Source organism: Girardinichthys multiradiatus, chromosome 6 (genome assembly GCF_021462225.1).
Source record: "Girardinichthys multiradiatus isolate DD_20200921_A chromosome 6, DD_fGirMul_XY1, whole genome shotgun sequence".
NCBI lineage: Eukaryota > Metazoa > Chordata > Actinopteri > Cyprinodontiformes > Goodeidae > Girardinichthys > Girardinichthys multiradiatus.
In genome coordinates this window covers 27463166-27482976 of record NC_061799.1, presented here as the reverse complement: position 1 = coordinate 27482976, position 19811 = coordinate 27463166, and the positions used below count along the sequence as shown (strand labels likewise).

The following is a 19811-nucleotide window of genomic DNA, read 5'->3' as shown; positions in this document are numbered from 1 at the left end:
ATGTTTAGGAGTAGTTCACAGTTACAGAGAGGAAGATGTTTAATTGATATTGATTATATTATGTGTCTTGGGTATTTCCAGGCACTGTTTTACATCTTCTGACTGGTTGATGGAGGTGATGAAGTTTAGAAATATTTGTTTAAAACAATCATGGGAATTTAAAGGGCATGTATCATAATTTTTTATTTTGTTTTCCTTTTTTCCGTAAATTGTGTTAGGGATTGTAGCTACAATATATATTCAAATTCATGACAAAAATTTTAAAAATGCATAGAATGCAGCTGAAAGTTTGATTGATGATCTTGTGGTTATAACACAGAACCCACAAAAACATGTAATTTGAAAATTAAGAATTTTGACAGCATGCAGTTTAAAGGTTCTTCTTCCATTTGAATTAATTCTGATCCCTTTCTGACCAGCATTGTTACTCTAATATCTCTAAACCGAAATAAGACTGCAGGTCCAGACCGTGTCAGCCCTAGAGTCCTGAAGGCCTGTGCAGAGCAGCTCTGTGGGATTCTGCAGCACCTCTTCAATCTTAGCATGGCCCAAAAGAAGGTTCCAGTGATGTGGAAGACCTCCTGTCTTGTTCCAGTACCAAAGAGAATTCACCCATCAGATCTCAATGACTATAGACTTGTTGCCATGACATCCCACATCATGAAGGTCCTAGAGAGACTCCTGTTGGCCCACCTGAGTAAGCAAACAATAAACTACCAGGACCCCCTTCAGTTTGATTATCACTTTGGAGTTGGAGTTGAAGATGCCATCATACACCTGCTTCAACAAACCCACTGTCATCTGGACAAAGCCAGCAGCACTGTGAGGATCATGTTCTTTGATTTCTCCAGTGCATTTAACACAATTCAACCTCATTTGCTTTGTCAGAAACTCCGGAAGACTCAGGTGGAGGCCTCAACAATCGCCTGGATCAAGGACTACTTGCCAAACAGACCACAGTTTGTGAGACTGAAAAGTTGTGTCTAACCAGATAGTCAGCAACACAGGAGCACCACAGGGGACTGTACTCTCACCATTCCTTTTCACTATGTACATCTCAGACTTCCAGTACAAGACAGACTCCTGTCATCTGCAGAAATACTCCAATGATTCTGCAGTCGTGGGGTGGATCATAGATGGACAAGAAGCTAAGTACAGGAAGGTGGTGGACCGCTTTGTGGCATGGTGTGGAACAATCATCTCATTTTGAACGTGACTTAAACAAAGGAGATGATTGTAGATTTTAAGAGAAACAGGAATAAGTCAAAAACTATTTCTATCATGGGAGAAGAAGTGGAGGTGGTGGAGGAGGATAAATACCTCGGTGTTCACCTGGAAAACAGACTGGAGTGGAGATTCAACTGTGACACCATCTACAAGAAGGGACAGAGCAGACTGTACTTCTTGAGGAAGCTTAGGTCCTTTGGTGTTTGCAGCAAGATGCTGCATATCTTCAATAAGTCTGTTGTGGAGAGTGTGATCTCTTCTGACATCTGCTGGGGTAGCAGCCTCAGAGCCAGGGACTTACAAAGGCTCAACAAGCTAATAAAGGCTGGCTCTGTTCTGGAACCTCTGGAGATCATCGTGCAAAGAAAGATTCTTCATAAAATGAATAACATTGTGGAGAACCCAGAGGTTCTTCAGTCAGAGGCTTCTTCAGATATGCTGTAAGGCAGACCGCTACAGGAGATCCTTCCTGCCCACAGCCATCAGCATCTACAATGACTCTTTAAAGACACCTGTATAAAATAAGCTAGAACAACAATTAATTTGCCTTTAGGATGAATAAAGTATCTTTGAATTGAATTGAACTAAATTAATAGCCTGTTCCTCCCAACTTCTGTTTACTTCATATTGGTGAGCCATGTAGTGAATTTGCAAGTCTCACTTTTCTTCACATAACCCGTCCATGTTGTACTTGTGATGGTTTGAGGCAATACAGTAATGTAGCTGTTAAAAAGATATACTAAAGGACGTCCATCAAATGATACAAACTAGAAATCCATTCCCACCACAACATGATGTTTAACCCTAAAAAGTCACTTCAAGCTAATGCTACAAGTGGTGGATGGAAAGGAAGTGAAAATGGTGATATACAATCACATTGCAGCTGGCATTCTCTTCATTTGGCTCAAAAACAGTGGTTAAACCTGCTGGAGGATTGTTTGGAGACGGCGTCTTTCGATTTCACTTGATAAACATTATGCTCACAAACGACAGTTACAACCTCTCAGTGGCCAGTGGTCTGGCTGTTTAATGCCAGCTCAAGCTACATTGCTCCCCATAGATGAACATCCATTCTACTTATTCCCATTGAAGAGGTATTTTTTATATACAGAAAACAGCCCATGACTACTGTAACACTGCAGATCCAGATTATTGTGTCACCATCCATATTTGGTACTCACTTCCTGTTTTACAGATACACATGGCAACAAAGTGCTTTAAAAAATAGATTAGCTTTGAAAAACAATGGAAAAGCCAATTATAATTCATTTATGTTTTATGCTGTCAATATTGTTGTTTTGGCTCTAAAATATGATATTTGCCCTTTAAAAATAATCATTTAGTTTCATGGCCTTGAGACAAGTTGAATTCTGTACAGTACTGGTGTTTTGTGTTATTTTTATGTTCCTCATCAAAAACCATGCAAAATCACAATTTTTAAGATTTTGATGCCTTTTGTATCCTGGACTATAGTTTTGTTCAGCAAAGCACCTTAATCTGCAGTCCTCAAGTAAAGAAAATATTTTGAAAAAGGTACCGCCTTTGGCTTTAATTGTGGACTGGACTCTTTGTAATGTAAATTCACCTTTAATTATAAGGCATAGTGCTTTTAAGTGCCCCCACACACCCCCAAATATGTTAGGATTTCTGTGAGCTTCCTGGCACAAAATTATTTGTACAAAAAAGAAAAAACATTCCACGTTGAAAAAGAACAGCGCATCACTGATATTTATAGGTTTTCTTCGTGCTTCTCTGTCTCATAGTTGGACAGTCTCTTCCTCTTTCTTTGAATGAATATTTTACTATTCAAAAAACTGAGTTGAATGTTGTTATGAACTTTCTTCTATATAAAAGTGATAAAAACAGCATATATTGTTCTCATGTGATTTTTCATCCAGTTTAATTTGCAGTTGACCTTTTTGTAGCACCCCCTTTTTGCTGTACTGTATCTTCACACAGGGAACTCCACTGCTGTCTGTTACATAGAAAATATTAGCTCTTCATTTTGTTCTGATGTGTTGAAAAATAGTTTGTTTTGAAAATGGGCTTAATTACTTTTTGTGGGTGGAGAGGTGATTTTTATTTTCTGTAATTTTATTTTGATTTGCTTAATTTCAAATGTCCTTAACGAGCCTTTTTTAGGTTAATAGCATAGATGCGTTTCTTTTAATTACCAATAACAACCAAAGGGTCCCATTTGACTTGCATAGCCTTCATTAAAATTCATATGACGTATCAGAGCCGCACAATTGCTTATATACCATAACCTGAAATGTAATTGTTAATTAATAAGCAACTTTGAATGTTGTGGACCTACAGCTGAGACTCTAAGGTCGGCCCTTGAACCAAAGCTAATGGGACGCCTGTGATTACATTTAATGTGGACAAAATTAGATTATTAAGACTGCTCCCTGTAAAACAGACCAGCTCATAACCTGCTCGGCGGTCTTTATTTTAGGTTCTTTGTTTGTTTTGCCAAATCAGTCCAGTTCCTCTTTGTTGGGGTCAATAGCTTAATTTTTCCTCAGTGTGTGCAGTTCATTTTGAAAATGTGTTGTTTCATTGTAATTGTGTGGCACAAAAAATAAAGGTCACAATCACAGTGTATGTCTTCCAGTGATTGTAATGGCTTTCTTTCTAAATGTTGTTTTATATGAGCTGAATTTCTTCAGACTTGGTGGCAAGGTGGATTAGAATCAAAAGAATATCACCAAAAATTGAGTTGTGGATCGTAATAACTCGCTATGCTTCAAACTAAATGCAAAAACATTTCCCTATGTTTATGTATGTTGCCTGGTGGGGATACTTTTGTGAAAGGCTTGCAAAGAAGAGGACCGCTCATCCAAAGAGCCTCAAACTCAACACTGATCCCTTAAAGTGTTGAGAAATGCACCTGCCAAAAAGTAAAGCAGATCAGACAAACAGTTGTCAAAATAATGCTTTTTATGTGCTCAAACGTGAAAAGCTGCTGTCTCAGACTGGGGATTTGCTGAATATTTAGTGTGTGGGGGTATTGCACTTGGGTAACTGACAAAAGGCTGATAAAGGAAAAGGAAGCAGAGATTTCCTGGTTGTCAGTGGCAAACAGCATCTTTCATTAGACGCTCTTAAAATTTTTATGTGTTGAGATTAGGCTTGGAATAACCCTGACGGTGTCCTCGGGAATATTTTCCCCAGAAAAAGCTCCCTCAGTCTGTGGTGGGCCCTTTTTTTTTTGGAAAGGATGCCATAATTGGAAATGTGACACATTATCTTAATACAGGTCCTTCTCAAAATATTAGCATATTGTGATAAAGTTCATTATTTTCCATAATGTCATGATGAAAATTTAACATTCATATATTTTAGATTCATTGCACACTAACTGAAATATTTCAGGTCTTTTATTGTCTTAATACGGATGATTTTGGCATACAGCTCATGAAAACCCAAAATTCCTATCTCACAAAATTAGCATATCATTTAAAGGGTCTATAAACGAGCTATGAACCTAATCATCTGAATCAACGAGTTAACTCTAAACACCTGCAAAAGATTCCTGAGGCCTTTAAAACTCCCAGCCTGGTTCATCACTCAAAACCCCAATCATGGGTAAGACTGCCGACCTGACTGCTGTCCAGAAGGCCACTATTGACACCCTCAAGCAAGAGGGTAAGACACAGAAAGAAATTTCTGAATGAATAGGCTGTTCCCAGAGTTCTGTATCAAGGCACCTCAGTGGGAAGTCTGTGGGAAGGAAAAAGTGTGGCAGAAAACGCTGCACAACGAGAAGAGGTGACCGGACCCTGAGGAAGATTGTGGAGAAGGGCCGATTCCAGACCTTGGGGGACCTGCGGAAGCAGTGGACTGCGTCTGGAGTAGAAATTTCCAGAGCCACCGTGCACAGGCGTGTGCAGGAAATGGGCTACAGGTGCCGCATTCCCCAGGTCAAGCCACTTTTGAACCAGAAACAGCAGCAGAAGCGCCTGACCTGGGCTACAGAGAAGCAGCACTGGACTGTTGCTCAGTGGTCCAAAGTACGTTTTTCAGATGAAAGCAAATTCTGCATGTCATTCGGAAATCAAGGTGCCAGAGTCTGGAGGAAGACTGGGGAGAAGGAAAATCCAAAATGCCAGAAGTCCAGTGTCAAGTACCCACAGTCAGTGATGGTCTGGGGTGCCGTGTCAGCTGCTGGTGTTGGTCCACTGTGTTTTATCAAGGGCAGGGTCAATGCAGCTAGCTATCAGGAGATTTTGGAGCACTTCATGCTTCCATCTGCTGAAAGGCTTTATGGAGATGAAGATTTCATTTCTCAGCACGACCTGGCACCTGCTCACAGTGCCAAAACCACTGGTAAATGGTTTACTGACCATGGTATCACTGTGCTCAATTGGCCTGCCAACTCTCCTGACCTGAACCCCATAGAGAATCTGTGGGATATTGTGAAGAGAACGTTGAGAGACTCAAGACCCAACACTCTGGATGAGCTAAAGGCCGCTATCGAAGCATCCTGGGCCTCCATAAGACCTCAGCGGTGCCACAGGCTGATTGCCTCCATGCCACGCCGCATTGAAGCAGTCATTTCTGCAAAAGGATTCCCGACCAAGTATTGAGTGCATAACTGTACATGATTATTTGAAGGTTGACGTTTTTTGTATTAAAAACACTTTTCTTTTATTGGTTGGATGAAATATGCTAATTTTGTGAGATAGGAATTTTGGGTTTTCATGAGCTGTATGCCAAAATCATCTGTATTAAGACAATAAAAGACCTGAAATATTTCAGTTAGTGTGCAATGAATCTAAAATATATGAATGTTAAATTTTCATCATGACATTATGGAAAATAATGAACTTTATCACAATATGCTAATATTTTGAGAAGGACCTGTAGATGCTGAAAAGTGGTCTTCAATTCAATTTAGTTTATTTATATAGTGCCAATGCACAACACATGTTGTCTCAAGGCACTTCACAACAGTCAGGTACATACATTCCAATTAATAACTAACCATTGGACAGTGCAGTCAAATTCAGTTTATTATTCAAATTAGTTGAAAACGTTGTCTATCTAAGGAAACCCAGCAGATTGCATCAAGTCTGTGACTTGCAGCATTCCCTCCTCCCGGATGAGCATGTAGAGACAGTGGACAGTCACTGGCGTTGACTTTGCAGCAATCCCTCATACTGACCATGCAGGTAGCGACAGCGGAGAGGAAAAACTCCCTTTTAACAGGAAGAAACCTCCAGCAGAACCAGGCTCAGTGTGAGCGGCCATCTGCCACGACCGACTGGGGGTTTGAGAGAACCGAGCAGAGACAAAAAGAGAAGAAAGAAGCACTGATCCAGGAGTACTTTCTATGGGAAGGAAAAGTAAATGTTAATGGATGTAGCTCCTTTAGTCGTTTAATCTAGAAAGGAAGAACAGATAAACTCTGAGCCAGTTTTCAAGGTTAGAGTCTGAAAGAGAGCACATAGTTAGTTACAGTAAAAGCTCAGTCAATCGCCATGTCTAGGAGAGAGAAAGGGTTAAACACTGAAAGACAGGGCCATGTGGGTCATCGGTAGAGGGTGAGCATTAAGTTGTTGCCAGCAGAAGCTCGGACGATTCCCCTCTCCAGAAAGGTGTCACATGTACACACAGAGCCAGGCCAGGTGTAGCTTCTAGGAAGAGAAACGAGAGAACAAAGTTAAAAGCTGAAATAACAGCAAATAATGCAAATTTGGAGAGTAGTGTGAGAATGTAGCGAAGAGGGTGAAAGTGGTCGTTATGTCATCCAGCAGCCTAACCCTATAGCAGCATAACTACACAGATAGTTTCAGTTCAGATTATTTAGTTAAACGCGCTTATTTACAACAATGTCATCTCAAGGAACCCCACAAAGGGTCCCACTGATGGTCATTGTTATACTAAAACCCACAAGGATTGGGATACCTCCCTCTGTCAGACTGATTATAACCATTGGAAAAGAGAGGGGGTCATACAGGTAGCAGAAATGGAGGGTGTGTTTGCACCTCAACCATAACTGAGCCGGTTTAGGCTAAACCTGTCTCCCCTTAGGTTATCAGGGAGGGAGGAAGGCTCCCTCCCTGATAACCTAAGCCACTCTAACTATAAGCTTTATCAAAAAGGAAAGTTTATCCTTAAAATTAATTGAAGGCTAGGCTGAAAACAAGTTTACAGTGCTTTACACATTAAACCTTTGAACATTTTGTTACATTACAAAGGCAAATTTCAATGTATTTTAATAAGGTTCTTTGTGATGGAACAGCGCAACTTAATGCATAACTGTAAAGAGGAAAGCAATGGTGGTTCATTGTTTTAAAATAAAATTTGAAAAATTGTGAAATTTTGCAGAAATGCCTTTCACTGCAATTACAGCTGGAATTTGTATGCCCCTTCCTTTTTAAAAAATAGCTCAAGTTCATTCAGACTTCATTGTCAGCATCTGTCAATACCAATTATTCGGTTATGTCATATAGTTTAGATTGAATTTAGGTCTGGACTTTGACTGGGCCATTCTAACCCATTCTAAACAATTTCATTGTAGCTCTGCGTGTTTGTTTAGGGTTGCTGTCCTGGAGGAAGGTCTTTTGCAACCTCTAACAGATTTTCTAACAGTATTGTCCAGTATTTAGCTCCATCCATCTTCCCATCAATTCTGACCAGCTTCCTCGTCCCTGCTAAAAAAAAGCATTATAACAGCATGATGCCACTACCATGTTTCATGGTGTTTTCAGGGTGCAGTGTTAGTTTATCCGTGCACATAGCATTTGACATTTTGGTCTCATCTGACCAAAGCACAACCTTCCACTTGTTCGCTTGTAGCAAACTAGACGTCCTTTCAACAATAGCTTCCAGCTGTTCTATAAAGGCTAGATCTGTGGAGTAGCTATAGACAACTAATAGCCTTTCCTGTCAACAAATTAACCCACCTGAGCTGTGCATCTCTACGGCTCCTCCAAAGTTACCATGGGGCTCTTGGTCGTTTTTATTAATGCTCACCTTGCCTGGTCTGTCAGTTTTGGTGGATGGCCATATTTTAGTCGGTTTGTGGTTGTGCTATACTCTTTTCATTTCAGAGGATGGATTGAACAATGCTTCTTGAGAAGCTTCAGATATTTTATCACAAACTCTGCTTTGAATTATTAATTTTCTTCATAACTTTATTTGTGATCTATCTGCCGTGTTCCTTGGTTTTCATGATGCTGTTTGTTCACTAATGTTCTCAAACAAACTTAAGCATTTACAGAAAAACTGCATCCATACTGTCACTAAATTACATATATTTGAACTCTATTTACCATTTAAGAAACATCTGTAGGTAATTGAAAGCACTGGATTTTATTTTGGGGTATCATAGTAAGAAGGAACATTACCACTTAGTATGCACTTTGATTCCAATAACCACATTCAAATGTCAGATTTTTATGTGACATAATGTGAAAACATTCAAAGTGATATGAATACTTTGTCAAGGCACTGTATGTGGAAAAGTAAACTCACCCATGAATGAGCTGTGATATAAAAGTTCTCATTTATTGATTTATTTCACTGCATATCTGTTATTAAAACATTTGCGCAAAAATAAAATAAAATCTACCTCACCCTCTGATATCCTGTGTTACACCATTATATCTTACGAAGATTGTTTTTAAAGCACAAAAGCATCACACAGACTTTCTTTGCATAGACTGCACCACCGTCGCTTTCCATCATACACCCTAACAATGATGCACAGCACAAAAACAACTTGACCACTTCTAATTTGCTATCCTCCGGAGCTTTTCTTACCCAGAGGCCTTCTCCTCTGTTTGAATTCCACTCTGTAAATAGGAGGTAAGAGCATGAATATTTACTCTAATTGACCTGAACTCTTTGGGAATACGATAGTTTAGCTGCCACTCTGCAGCATTTACAAACAGTTTAAAGCAGAGACAAGTTAAAGGGGTAAATGAAACCATTGTAGGCCAGGATGTTTTTCTCCAAATCATTTGTAATTATTCTCCTATTTACAGGGTAATCTCAAGCAACCATAAAAAAAAATACAACATGGCTGATTTTATTTTTATAACTGGTTTAAAGATTAAATGATGAAGATAACATCAGGGTAAGAGTTTTTTTTACTTCTAGCACACATCAAAGCTTAAATGCCTTAATCCCAACTACTAGTCCTTTAGGTTATGATTCACAGTTATCTGAGATTATTTAAATGTCAGAGTTTATTTACATAATTAAGATTGGGGAGAAATATTATAAGCAGAAGTTGTTGCTTTTTTTGTCCGATTGTGGCTGTGATGATGAACCTGATGGCCAAAGTCTCCTCCTTAATCCACCAACGAAATAAACAGTAGTAGAATAGACTTTCATACACTCTGTTCAATGACCCAAAAAAACCCAGATGTGTTTTGTACTTCACAATGCTGAGTGTTGGCATGGACAACACAAGATACAACATAAAACATCCATTTCTCAGCGGCGCTGCCAGAGAAAGCCCTCATTATTATATTCTGACTGAATTCAATTGCTTTTAAGTTATGAGATTAAACTGATGTTGCCATTTGGCTTTAAGGTGGATTCTAAACCGGGGTAAATAAATTTGACTTTTACATAATTCATGAATTATCATCTTCCAAAAACAACAGAAAAAAAAAAAAACACTCAAAATGATCGTAAACTCTTCCTGTAATCCAGAGTCAAGGTTGTTTTTTTCTTCTATGAACAGGTTAACTAGATGTAGAAAAAGACTGTTCTACATTTACCTCCAGAGGCTAGATGCATAAATTATGTGTACACACACAAAACGTACATACGCCTTCTCCTACATATGCAGTAAGATATTGCGACTCATTTTTCTGTCCACTTGTTTAGAGAGTGATTTCAGTCCAATATGGTGAAGCAAAAATGAAATAAATTGAGATAATTTATCCGAAATATTTTTACTAGAATAGAAATTATTATCAGGCTTTTATTTATTCATGGTAAAAATAAGAGTTCTTTACGGGAAAAATCTTGTGCCATCAGAAATTGAATTTGAATTGCTCTGACTGAATTTGTATTTGTGTAATCTGAAATTAAATGCATTGGTTTGGAAATTAAATTCACTAAACTGAAACTGAATTTTATGGTTTGAAACTGAATTTCTTTGCTTTTAAAATGTATTTCGTTGTATTAAAAATTAATTTTTACTACTTTCACTTTCAGGTCTGTAATTCAATTTTTTAAATTTTATTCTTGGCCACTTTATTATTAAATTTCAGCATTTAGTCTTCTTTGGTAGGAGTCTGTTAGCATAACACATTTGGACTTGGCAAAACTTGCCTAGTTTACCCACAAAGGCTCTCCAAATGTATCACATTGTGAAGAGATATCTTATCCACAGATGACCCAACAGGTTATCTGTCAGTTTTACTTGTAAACTGTAGCTGGACCATTCCATTCCATTTCTTCTTTTTTTTTTTTTTTTTTTGTAATTCAATTTCAGTTCCAAAATTCAGTTTTTTGTGTCACACATCCGGGTCCTTGAGGATAACCACCAATTAATCAAACACAGATTCATCAATTTACGTTTCACAACAGATTAAACTTCCTTTACGGCATGTTGAGCTGCAGCAGCGCAGCATACATGAGCTTGGCGGATGTCCATCATCAAGTGAAATGAACATCTATAAGAAATCATGTAAACAAATGATGGTCAAACAGTAACACTTATGCTACCTGCAGCTGTTAGCTTAACATGCCCGATTACCATAGTGTGCTGCCAGTGTTACGTCGGTCTGCGTTTCTCTTGCCCTTACCTCAGTGCAACTTATGTTGCCTAGCAACCATGTTAGCGTGAAGCGCAGAGCTGTGAAGCCGAATAAATGGAGCCTGAAGGTTAATAACGCTGTCTCTACTGTAAATAACTACACGGTTTTTATTTACCCTTTTACATATTGCTGATGGCTTATAATGCTGTTTGGTTTTAAAATGTTATTGCTTTATGATCTTGTTCATTATTCAGCAATTTAAAATGTTGAAGATATTTAGTGTTCATAGATATAAAAATCTAACACTAGATAAAATACATTGATGACAAATACCATCTGCTTAATTTATTTGTATAGCTTTGAACAACTTAAACACTAACATATTAACTTTAGGAACAAAGTTTAAATCAGTTTATTTGCAGAACATAATAATAATAATAATTATTATAATAAATAAACCAAACATTAATATTAGATTTCATCTGACTGAATTATATCTGTTTAACTTCCACCCAGTGGGGAAACCCAGCGGGATTTTGAAAACAATGTGCCAGGAGGCAGCTGTTCTCTCGGGGTTTAGCGCACCTCAACCACCCGGTCAGCTGACAGCTGGCGAGGCGAGCCGGCTGCTGGGGCAGCGGACGAACACATCAGCGCATTTGTGTAATTAAGCGATATCTTGATAAACTTTAAACTGATCAGATATTTTAGGTTTACACTACATTCTTGTCTAAAAACATTGTAAAAGTTCAGTTGTTTCACAGAATGCGCAATATATTCAATTTTATTTATTTCATTTAATTTATTCACAACTTTTCTCTCTCCTCCAGCCTTTGCTACATCCGTTTGAACAATCTACTTCAACCCGCAATGAATCATGGGATAGGGTGGGACACGGAGGATACACCGGACCCATCCTTCAAATCTGGTGATAAGAAGGACGCATTTATTGGAACCTTGGAGATTGGACAGCATTTGTTGCCTCATCCAGGACGTTATCGGCCTTCAAATGCGTCCTTCAAAGGATGCAGTCCTGAATTTGGACACAGCAATAGTGAATGGCATGAATCAGTAAATCTGTGTTTGATTAATCTGTGGCTTCAAGGACCCGGATGTGTGACACAAAAAACGGAATTTTGGAACTGAAATTGAATTTCAGCCCTGAAAGTGAAAGTAATTAAACTGAATTTTCAATACAAAGCAGAGCAATTTTCAAAGCAAACAAGTTCAGTTTTAAACCATTATATTTAGTTTCAGTTTTGTGAAATTCATTTTCAAACCAATGCATTTAATTTCAAATTATACAAATACAGATTCAGTCTGAGCAATTCAAATTCAGTTTCTGATGGCACAAGTTTCTTCCCATAGTTTTTTCACATACAGATTCCTAATTATTGAGCTTTTTGTACTGAATCTAAGAAAAGTCCTGCTCAGAAATGATTATCTTGACAATGTGTTATCTAAATTTTTGGAAATACTGCCTATTATGTCATAACAGTTTATTAACGGTATAATGTTAGGTATATTTAGTTAGTTTGACATAGACTTATGTATCCATCATAACTTCAAATAACACTGCAATCATTATAAAACAAAAGCAAATGTGGAACATAATTCTGGCATCTGTCTAAAAGTGAAAATATCCCATTAAGGAACATCAATCACTGATCAGTGAGCTCCTGTTGGGTCATACCAAAATGTCCTGACAATGAGCAATGTAACTAGGTGTATTGAAATTACCAGACATCTTTGCGCCATAACCATTTCAAAAGAAAACCTATGATCAGGAAAACAAAAAATCACTTCCAAATTAATAATATCAAGTAAGGACATTATCTTAACAAAGTCAGTTTTGTTTTCTGACGTAATGGGATAAAATAAGAGTGGTTATCTCAAAATAAAATAGCATTTAATTTCAAGGAAACCACATCCAAATTCAGCTCATATGGGAGGAAGGCCATTAGTTCAGGAAAACAAGATTCTATTAGCTTGGTTATCTCAAAATAAAATAATATTCATCTGGAAAATATCACATTTAAAATAATAATGGCAGTTAAGTGCATCATTTCAAAAAATACAACTTTGTTTTCTTGAGATAATGAGATTAAACTATTTTGGTAATCTGGAGTTAAAAAAAATATAAACTTCGGGATCTTAAGAATTAACATCCAAGTTAAAGAGATAAAATTAGATTGTTTTCTTAAGACAAATCCTTATTCAACTTGTGATCTTGGGGCATTCAAATTAATAATAATAGCAGATAACTGCCATTAGCTGGCAAAATGTTTGTTTTCTTGGGACAATGAGATAATTCTAGCTAGGTTACTGTCAACATGAATAATTAGCTTGCAGTGTCAAGAAAATTACATCTGAATTATGTTTAGCAGATAAGGCTATTATCTCAGGAAAACGCATCACCTTATTATCTCCAGATAAAAGAAAAGTCAGCTTGTGATCTCAAGATTCTATCCCAATTAATAACCACCGGTAGGATTGTTCTTAGCTTCCATGCAAATGCAGTGATTTCTTAACCTAGTGAAAATAATGCATATGCACTGATATGCTTTTATGAGTACAAACCCTTTTATCCATGAGTGTTAACATCTTTATGCATCTAGCCCAAGATCTTCAGTGAAGTTCTATAAAAAAGACAAACTACTGTGGGAAATTACTGAAATTAATAAGTAATTCTGCTTGATGTGTTGATCATGTAGTTGTCTGAGGCATGAATGAAAGACAAAATCCAATTTCATGTCCATCGATTCTCTCTGAGAAGTTATTCAAAGTCAGGTCCAGGATAATTCCTGAAGTCTTAAGAAATATCAAAAGTACCACTCACAAGGAGGTCTTATATTCTACTAAAGCGTCCAGCTAGCCTTGATCCGTGTTCACCTATCCACCATCTTAGGTGATTCTAGTCTCTTTAAAAGTGGTCCAGAGACAGCAGCACCTGTCAAGTGGTGTATTTCAGTTTTGGAGTCTGAGAGTTGCAAGAGAGGCTGGACAGAGAAGGAATTCCGGCTGTGGTGGCGCTGCCTTGGCTCTCCACAAACACTGGGTCCAGGCAAGCAACTTTGGCAGCAAAGAAAGCGTGAATACAATGAAGCACAGCGAAGAGGTTTGAGAACTCCAGCTCCTACAGGAAAACAGAAAATTAACAATAACAGTGCAAGCCAGATATTTACAGAAAAAGACCCATAACCTTTTTCCCCTCACTGTCTGAAATTTTTTTAGCTTAAGGTCTGTTAGGAATAACAAAATGATTTTCCAGTAGCTTAATCCCAGTAAAATGCTTAGTATAATTTGGTAGAAGATTTGGTATTTGGCAAAACTGTCTTTTAAACTGTATAACTTTGTGCATCTTTCCACAAGTTCCTCACAATAATATGTTGGACTTTTGGCCCATTCTTCCTAACAGAACTGGTGTAACTGAGTGAGGTTTGTAGGACGGCTTACTCACACACAGCTATTGGGACTGAAACCAGGGTTTTGTCATGACCACTCCAAAACAATGGCTTTGTTGTCCTTAAGCCTTTAAGTAATAATTTGGTGATATTTTTAGAATCGCTGTCCATTTGGAAGAACCATTTGGGTCCAAAATGTAACTTCTTGGCTGATGTCTTGATTTGTTGCTTCCGTGTTTCCACGTAATGTTCTTTTCCAATTATGCCATCTATTATGTTAAGTGCACCAGTCCCTCCCATAGCCAAACTTCACAGTTGGAATGGGTTTCTCAGGCCTGCTTCCCCCTTATTCCTCCTTGCACATCTCACACCAGTGCACCATCTCTGGGACACATAACCTGTATATATTCTTGAACAGTATGATGGATGGACATTTCCATAGTGTTTATACCTGCATATTATTGTGTCAACAGATGAACTTGATACCTTCAGTCATGTGGTAATTGTACCCAAAGATAACCTAAACCTGTGTAAATTCTCTTCCTATCTTGGCTAATTTCTTTAGATTTTTCCATGTTGTCACACAAGGGTGTAGAGTGTTTGGTGTGCATTTAAAATACATCAACAGGTGTGCTTCCATTTAACTTAAATGTAGTGAATTAACCTTTCGGAAGCTTACAAAACCAAGACCTCATCATTTGGAAATTTGTATAAGAGCATCGTAATCCCACTGAATGTAAACACCCAACTTTGAATAAAGTGATAAAGTAATAAAGAAATTATATAAAAAGTCTCACATTTAGAAAAAGGAAATCATTAACATGGATGGAGCTGAACTAAAACAAATGAACTACCAAACCACCAGAAAAGTCTGACATCTAACAGAAGTTAAACCAAAATGTACAAAGAACAGAACATAAGAATAAACTAAGAAACTAAATACAATGGAATAAACTAATAAAGCAACATTTACTGACACTAATCAACACAAAGGAACTAACTATATATGGCAAGACAATATGAAACATAACAATGGTGAGATGGTGGAAAAAAAGACAAAAGAAACCAAAAAACACAAACATCTAAGGATCATAACAAAAACAGGTTATGTATATTTTTGTACAGAGTATGTAAATACCTGGTTTCAACTGAAAGTTGTACACTAGTGGTTCAATTGGTATAAACTTGTAAAACATCACTAAAACCAGACTCACCTTTGCCTCAATAGATTTGGATTCAGGATTTTGGAATAAAAATTTTATCTTGCTCTTTCCATCATCAGAGGATCCTTTTAGCTGGGAAAACTTGTATCTCCACAGTACTGCCTGAAATGATGTAAAAAAATATATATCTTTATCAACTTTAGATTTATCAGAAACGGGCCATTGTAAGATATATATTTGCTGTGTTTCTGCCTGTGAGAAAAAATGTTGAGAAGCCACAGCACAATTTAATATGAAGTAGCGCTTCGGTGACTCAATTAGTGCTGAAATGAGTACACAATAGCTGCCCAGTGAGTCAGTTTTTCAGGCTCCTCAGGTGGACAGCAAACTGCTTCCCACATGAATATGTCACAGTGTGTGTACACTGTTGGACAATGAAGACTGCTCCTGTGCCATATGAATGACTTTAGCAACAATCTGGTTAAATGTGGTGTGTAAAATTGCATTTTAAGGCAACAAGCACATGAGATGTTTTTTTTTTTAAACCTGTTCCTGCTAAATGTACAGCGGATACTAACGAAGCATAATGCTGCAGAAGTGTCACCTCATCTACTTTGCCTTTGAAATTCATTCATGCTAATCTTGTCAGAGGTAATGATAGAGTATTATCTTGCCCTGAATGCCAATCACAGGAGCTTTATCATGAAGATTTAAAAGGTGATGCTATAAAAGGCCAGACATCTGCAGTGCTCAACTTAGCGCAGCAGTAAAAGTATAGCTTTGAACTGTCTACAGCTTTCTATTAACTTTATATGATGGTACTTAGTGCATTAATTCTTTTTGTATATACATATATATATATATATACATATATATATATATATATATATATATATATATATACACTGCTCAAAAAAACAAAGGGAACACTTAAACAACACAATATAATTCCAAGTAAATCAAACTTCTGTGAAATCCAACTGTCCACTTAGGAAGCAACACTGATTGACAATCAATTTCACATGATGTTGTTCAAATAGAATAGACAACAGGGGGAAATCTTTGGTGATTAGCAAGACACACTCAATAAAGGAGTGGTTCTGCAGGTGGGGACCACAGACCACTTCTCAGTACCTATGCTTTCTGGCTGATGTTTTGGTCACTTTTGAATGTTGGTGGTGCTTTCACACTCATGGTAGCATGAGATGGACTCTACAACCCACACAAGTGACTCAGGTAGTGCAGCTCATCCAGGATGGCACATCAATGTGAGCTGTGGCAAGAAGGTTTGCTGTGTCTGTCAGCGTAGTGTCCAGAGCCTGGAGGCACTACCAGGAGACAGGCCAGAACACCAGGAGACATGGAGGAGGCCGTAGGAGGTCAACAACCCAGCAGCAGGACCCCTACCTCCCCCTTTATGCAAGGCGGAACAGGAGGAGCACTGCCAGAGCCCTGCAAAATGACCTCCAGCAGGCCACAAATGTGCATGTGTCTGCACAAACGGTTAGAAACCGACTCCATGAGGATGGTATGAGGGCCCGACGTCCACAAATGGGGGTTGTGCTCACAGCCCAACGCCGTGCAGGACGCTTGACATTTGCCAGAGAACACCAGGATTGGCAAATTCGGCACTGGCGCCCTGAGTTCTTCACAGATGAAAGCAGGTTCACACTTCTTGGAGACAAAGCCCTGCACTCTGGTGTTCAGTTTACTTAAAAGCTCTCACTAACTAAGGTCTGACTACAGCAAAACAGTCACCCCTCTGTTGGAATTTTCCCAGTAGCGTAATCCTGAGCACCTTCCTTGAGTAGCCAGATAACTTCAGGTATGACTAGGCTTAGGAAACAGAATGGCCACACTGAGTTATCCCAAAGATTTACTCTTTAAGCTAAAGGAGCAACCAGAATCACTCACAATGAGCTGAATGAGGACCAACTGTGGACAAAAAACAGATTTATCCCTTTATGAGTAAACCAGTTTGCCCCAAGAGAGAAACACCAAGAAACTAACTGAGCAAAATAGCATTAGTGCAATGGCTAAGCATAATACTAGTAACTATCCTGTACTCAGGTTCAACATGTGATTCCTTTTAATGTTGTTACCCATGTTTACAGTTATTCCATCTTGTAATGACATTTGTGCTTTATATAGGGTACTGCATGACAGCCAACCATCATTATTTAACCTGGCACATTAGCTGCATTAATATTCTATTGTTATATTTATTGTCTATTGTATCTATTCTATATTGGTTTACATCCAACCTTATATACAGATGCCTGCAGAAACACCTACACTTTTACATTATGGCGATACTTTTCGCTATCCAGTTAATAGTAATCCGACCATTGGTTACCAACCTTTTGCATGTTTCCACTTTTTATTTTGACAAATTATCTTGGGAGCTCCAACTCTTGAGGTTGGAAAGTCTCCATGCCATCACCTAATCTTCCCCCTCTTTAAATTCACTGTCAGATTAAAGTCAAGACTCTGGCAGGGACATTCTAAAAAGTTAATATTACTTCCAATCAGTAAAAACATGTTGGTAAAATTAAGATTACTTTAAACCCAAATCTGCCAGGGTGTAAGGATTGATGATGATTCTTGATTAATTCATATTATCAAAAAATATAATTGAAAATCCTAATTCAGAAAAATATTTTTCTTAACCAAAAATCATTGCTTACAAATAGAAATCAGAGATGTCCTCTGGTGTTGTGATTATGGGCTCAAGCACTTAATTACTACAATTAGTTAATTATCATTAATAATTGATAATCATTAACCAAAACCATGCTAAATGTCAGTGTTTAAACAGCTGCTTTACCAAACAGTGGGGGAACTTTGACCTTATTTTGACAAATAAATCACTTTTGCATGAAATAAACACAAAGGCTTCTCTTTATATATTTGAACATTTATTGAAACCATACAGCCCTGATATAATTACTATTCTGGTCCAAAAACCTTCAACTAACTAACAAGCTCTATTCTACAAAAAAAATTTAATGATTAGCTAAATAAAAATAAAGAGAAACATGAGTGTCTATGAAGATCAAACCAGCAGTTTTATGGACAACATGTCCAATTTGGATTAACTTGGAACTTGAAAAGTGGAGCAGAACCACTGAACAGGGAAGCCTTCTTGGTGTGATGATGCATCGCGATAGCGGCTATCAGCTGGTGGAACGGTGGGGGCGCACCCTTAGCCACTAACAGCTGATTGCCCCAGATCTCAAACAAAGGGTCATAAAACTCTGAGGCGGGAAAACAACTCCAGTAATAAAACTGGGACAAGGAGTGGTCAAGCCACAAGGCCCAGACCACAGCTGCTTTGAATGGAAAACTTTTAAAAGTCCAACTTCTAACTCCTGGCTGATTTAGGATCAGCTAGACAAAAACATGAACACGCACCTTGCTGATCGCATCCACGCTCCGCGATCAAGCAACACTTGCACAGCAAATCAAAACAGTTCAGCATAAACACTTAAATCAATATTGGAGGCAACAAGTTGATACCTTGGATTAACTACTGGTGATTCTAAATCACCTTAACTATGCCTCATCCTGCCCAGACTTCTAAATGCACCCATCGGATTTAATATAAAGAGAACAAAGTTACATTGACGTTGATTTATTCTCTTCACCGGCTTGAGGATGGGTCGTACGTCTGAGTTGTCCGTGATCAACTCAAAAATGGTAAACTTCTCATCTGTCCAAAACGGGGAAAATATGAGGAACTGTTACAGTCGACTGAAAACAAAAGGGGTCTCCTTGGAAATTAACCTATGTAGGTTTTCACCTGCGCCGGAGTGGTCTTTGATCGGTATATGAATCTTCTGACCTTCTTGTATCAGACAGAATTCCAGCTTTCAACCTCTTCCGGGAATGGCCGTGTGGAGGAAAAGTTAAACTCGCCTGCGAGTCTCTGTCGCTCCAGATATGCTCCTCCGTTGCGTCGTCCCGTGAGACACGCTGGAAATGGCAACCAAAGTTTGGTTTCCATGGGCTTTATAATCCCAGGTGATGTCAGAGCTGCGATGCCTGTTGAGCTGCGCATGTCAAACTGCCCAGCCTAGTCGGTCCGTCCGACCAAAATGGATGACTCCAACAAGGGGTATTAATAATTTGAAGCTTAACTGTATGTCTTGTAGATAGAATGATATCAGTAAATAGTGTTTAAGTCTAATGCAACATATTTTAATCATTGTTCTTTCACTTTTAAAAATTCTGGTATACTTTTTATTAAAAAAAAGGTTTGTCATCATGTGTGTATACATGATGTGATG

General features: G+C 38.1%; 1 protein-coding gene across 1 annotated transcript in view; it reads right to left on the bottom strand.

The window, feature by feature from the left end:
* Nucleotides 1–12932: 12932 nt before the first annotated feature.
* sntg1 (syntrophin, gamma 1) overlaps nt 12933–19811 on the bottom strand; it is a 73675-nt gene continuing 66796 nt past the window's right edge. Inside the window, exons 18-19 of the mRNA XM_047367556.1 lie at nt 15574–15684; nt 12933–14091 (exon numbers count right to left, since the gene is read on the bottom strand). Of these exons, the coding sequence (XP_047223512.1) occupies nt 13909–14091; nt 15574–15684 (294 nt within the window). The 3' untranslated portion in view covers nt 12933–13908. The remainder of the gene's footprint in view (nt 14092–15573; nt 15685–19811) is intronic.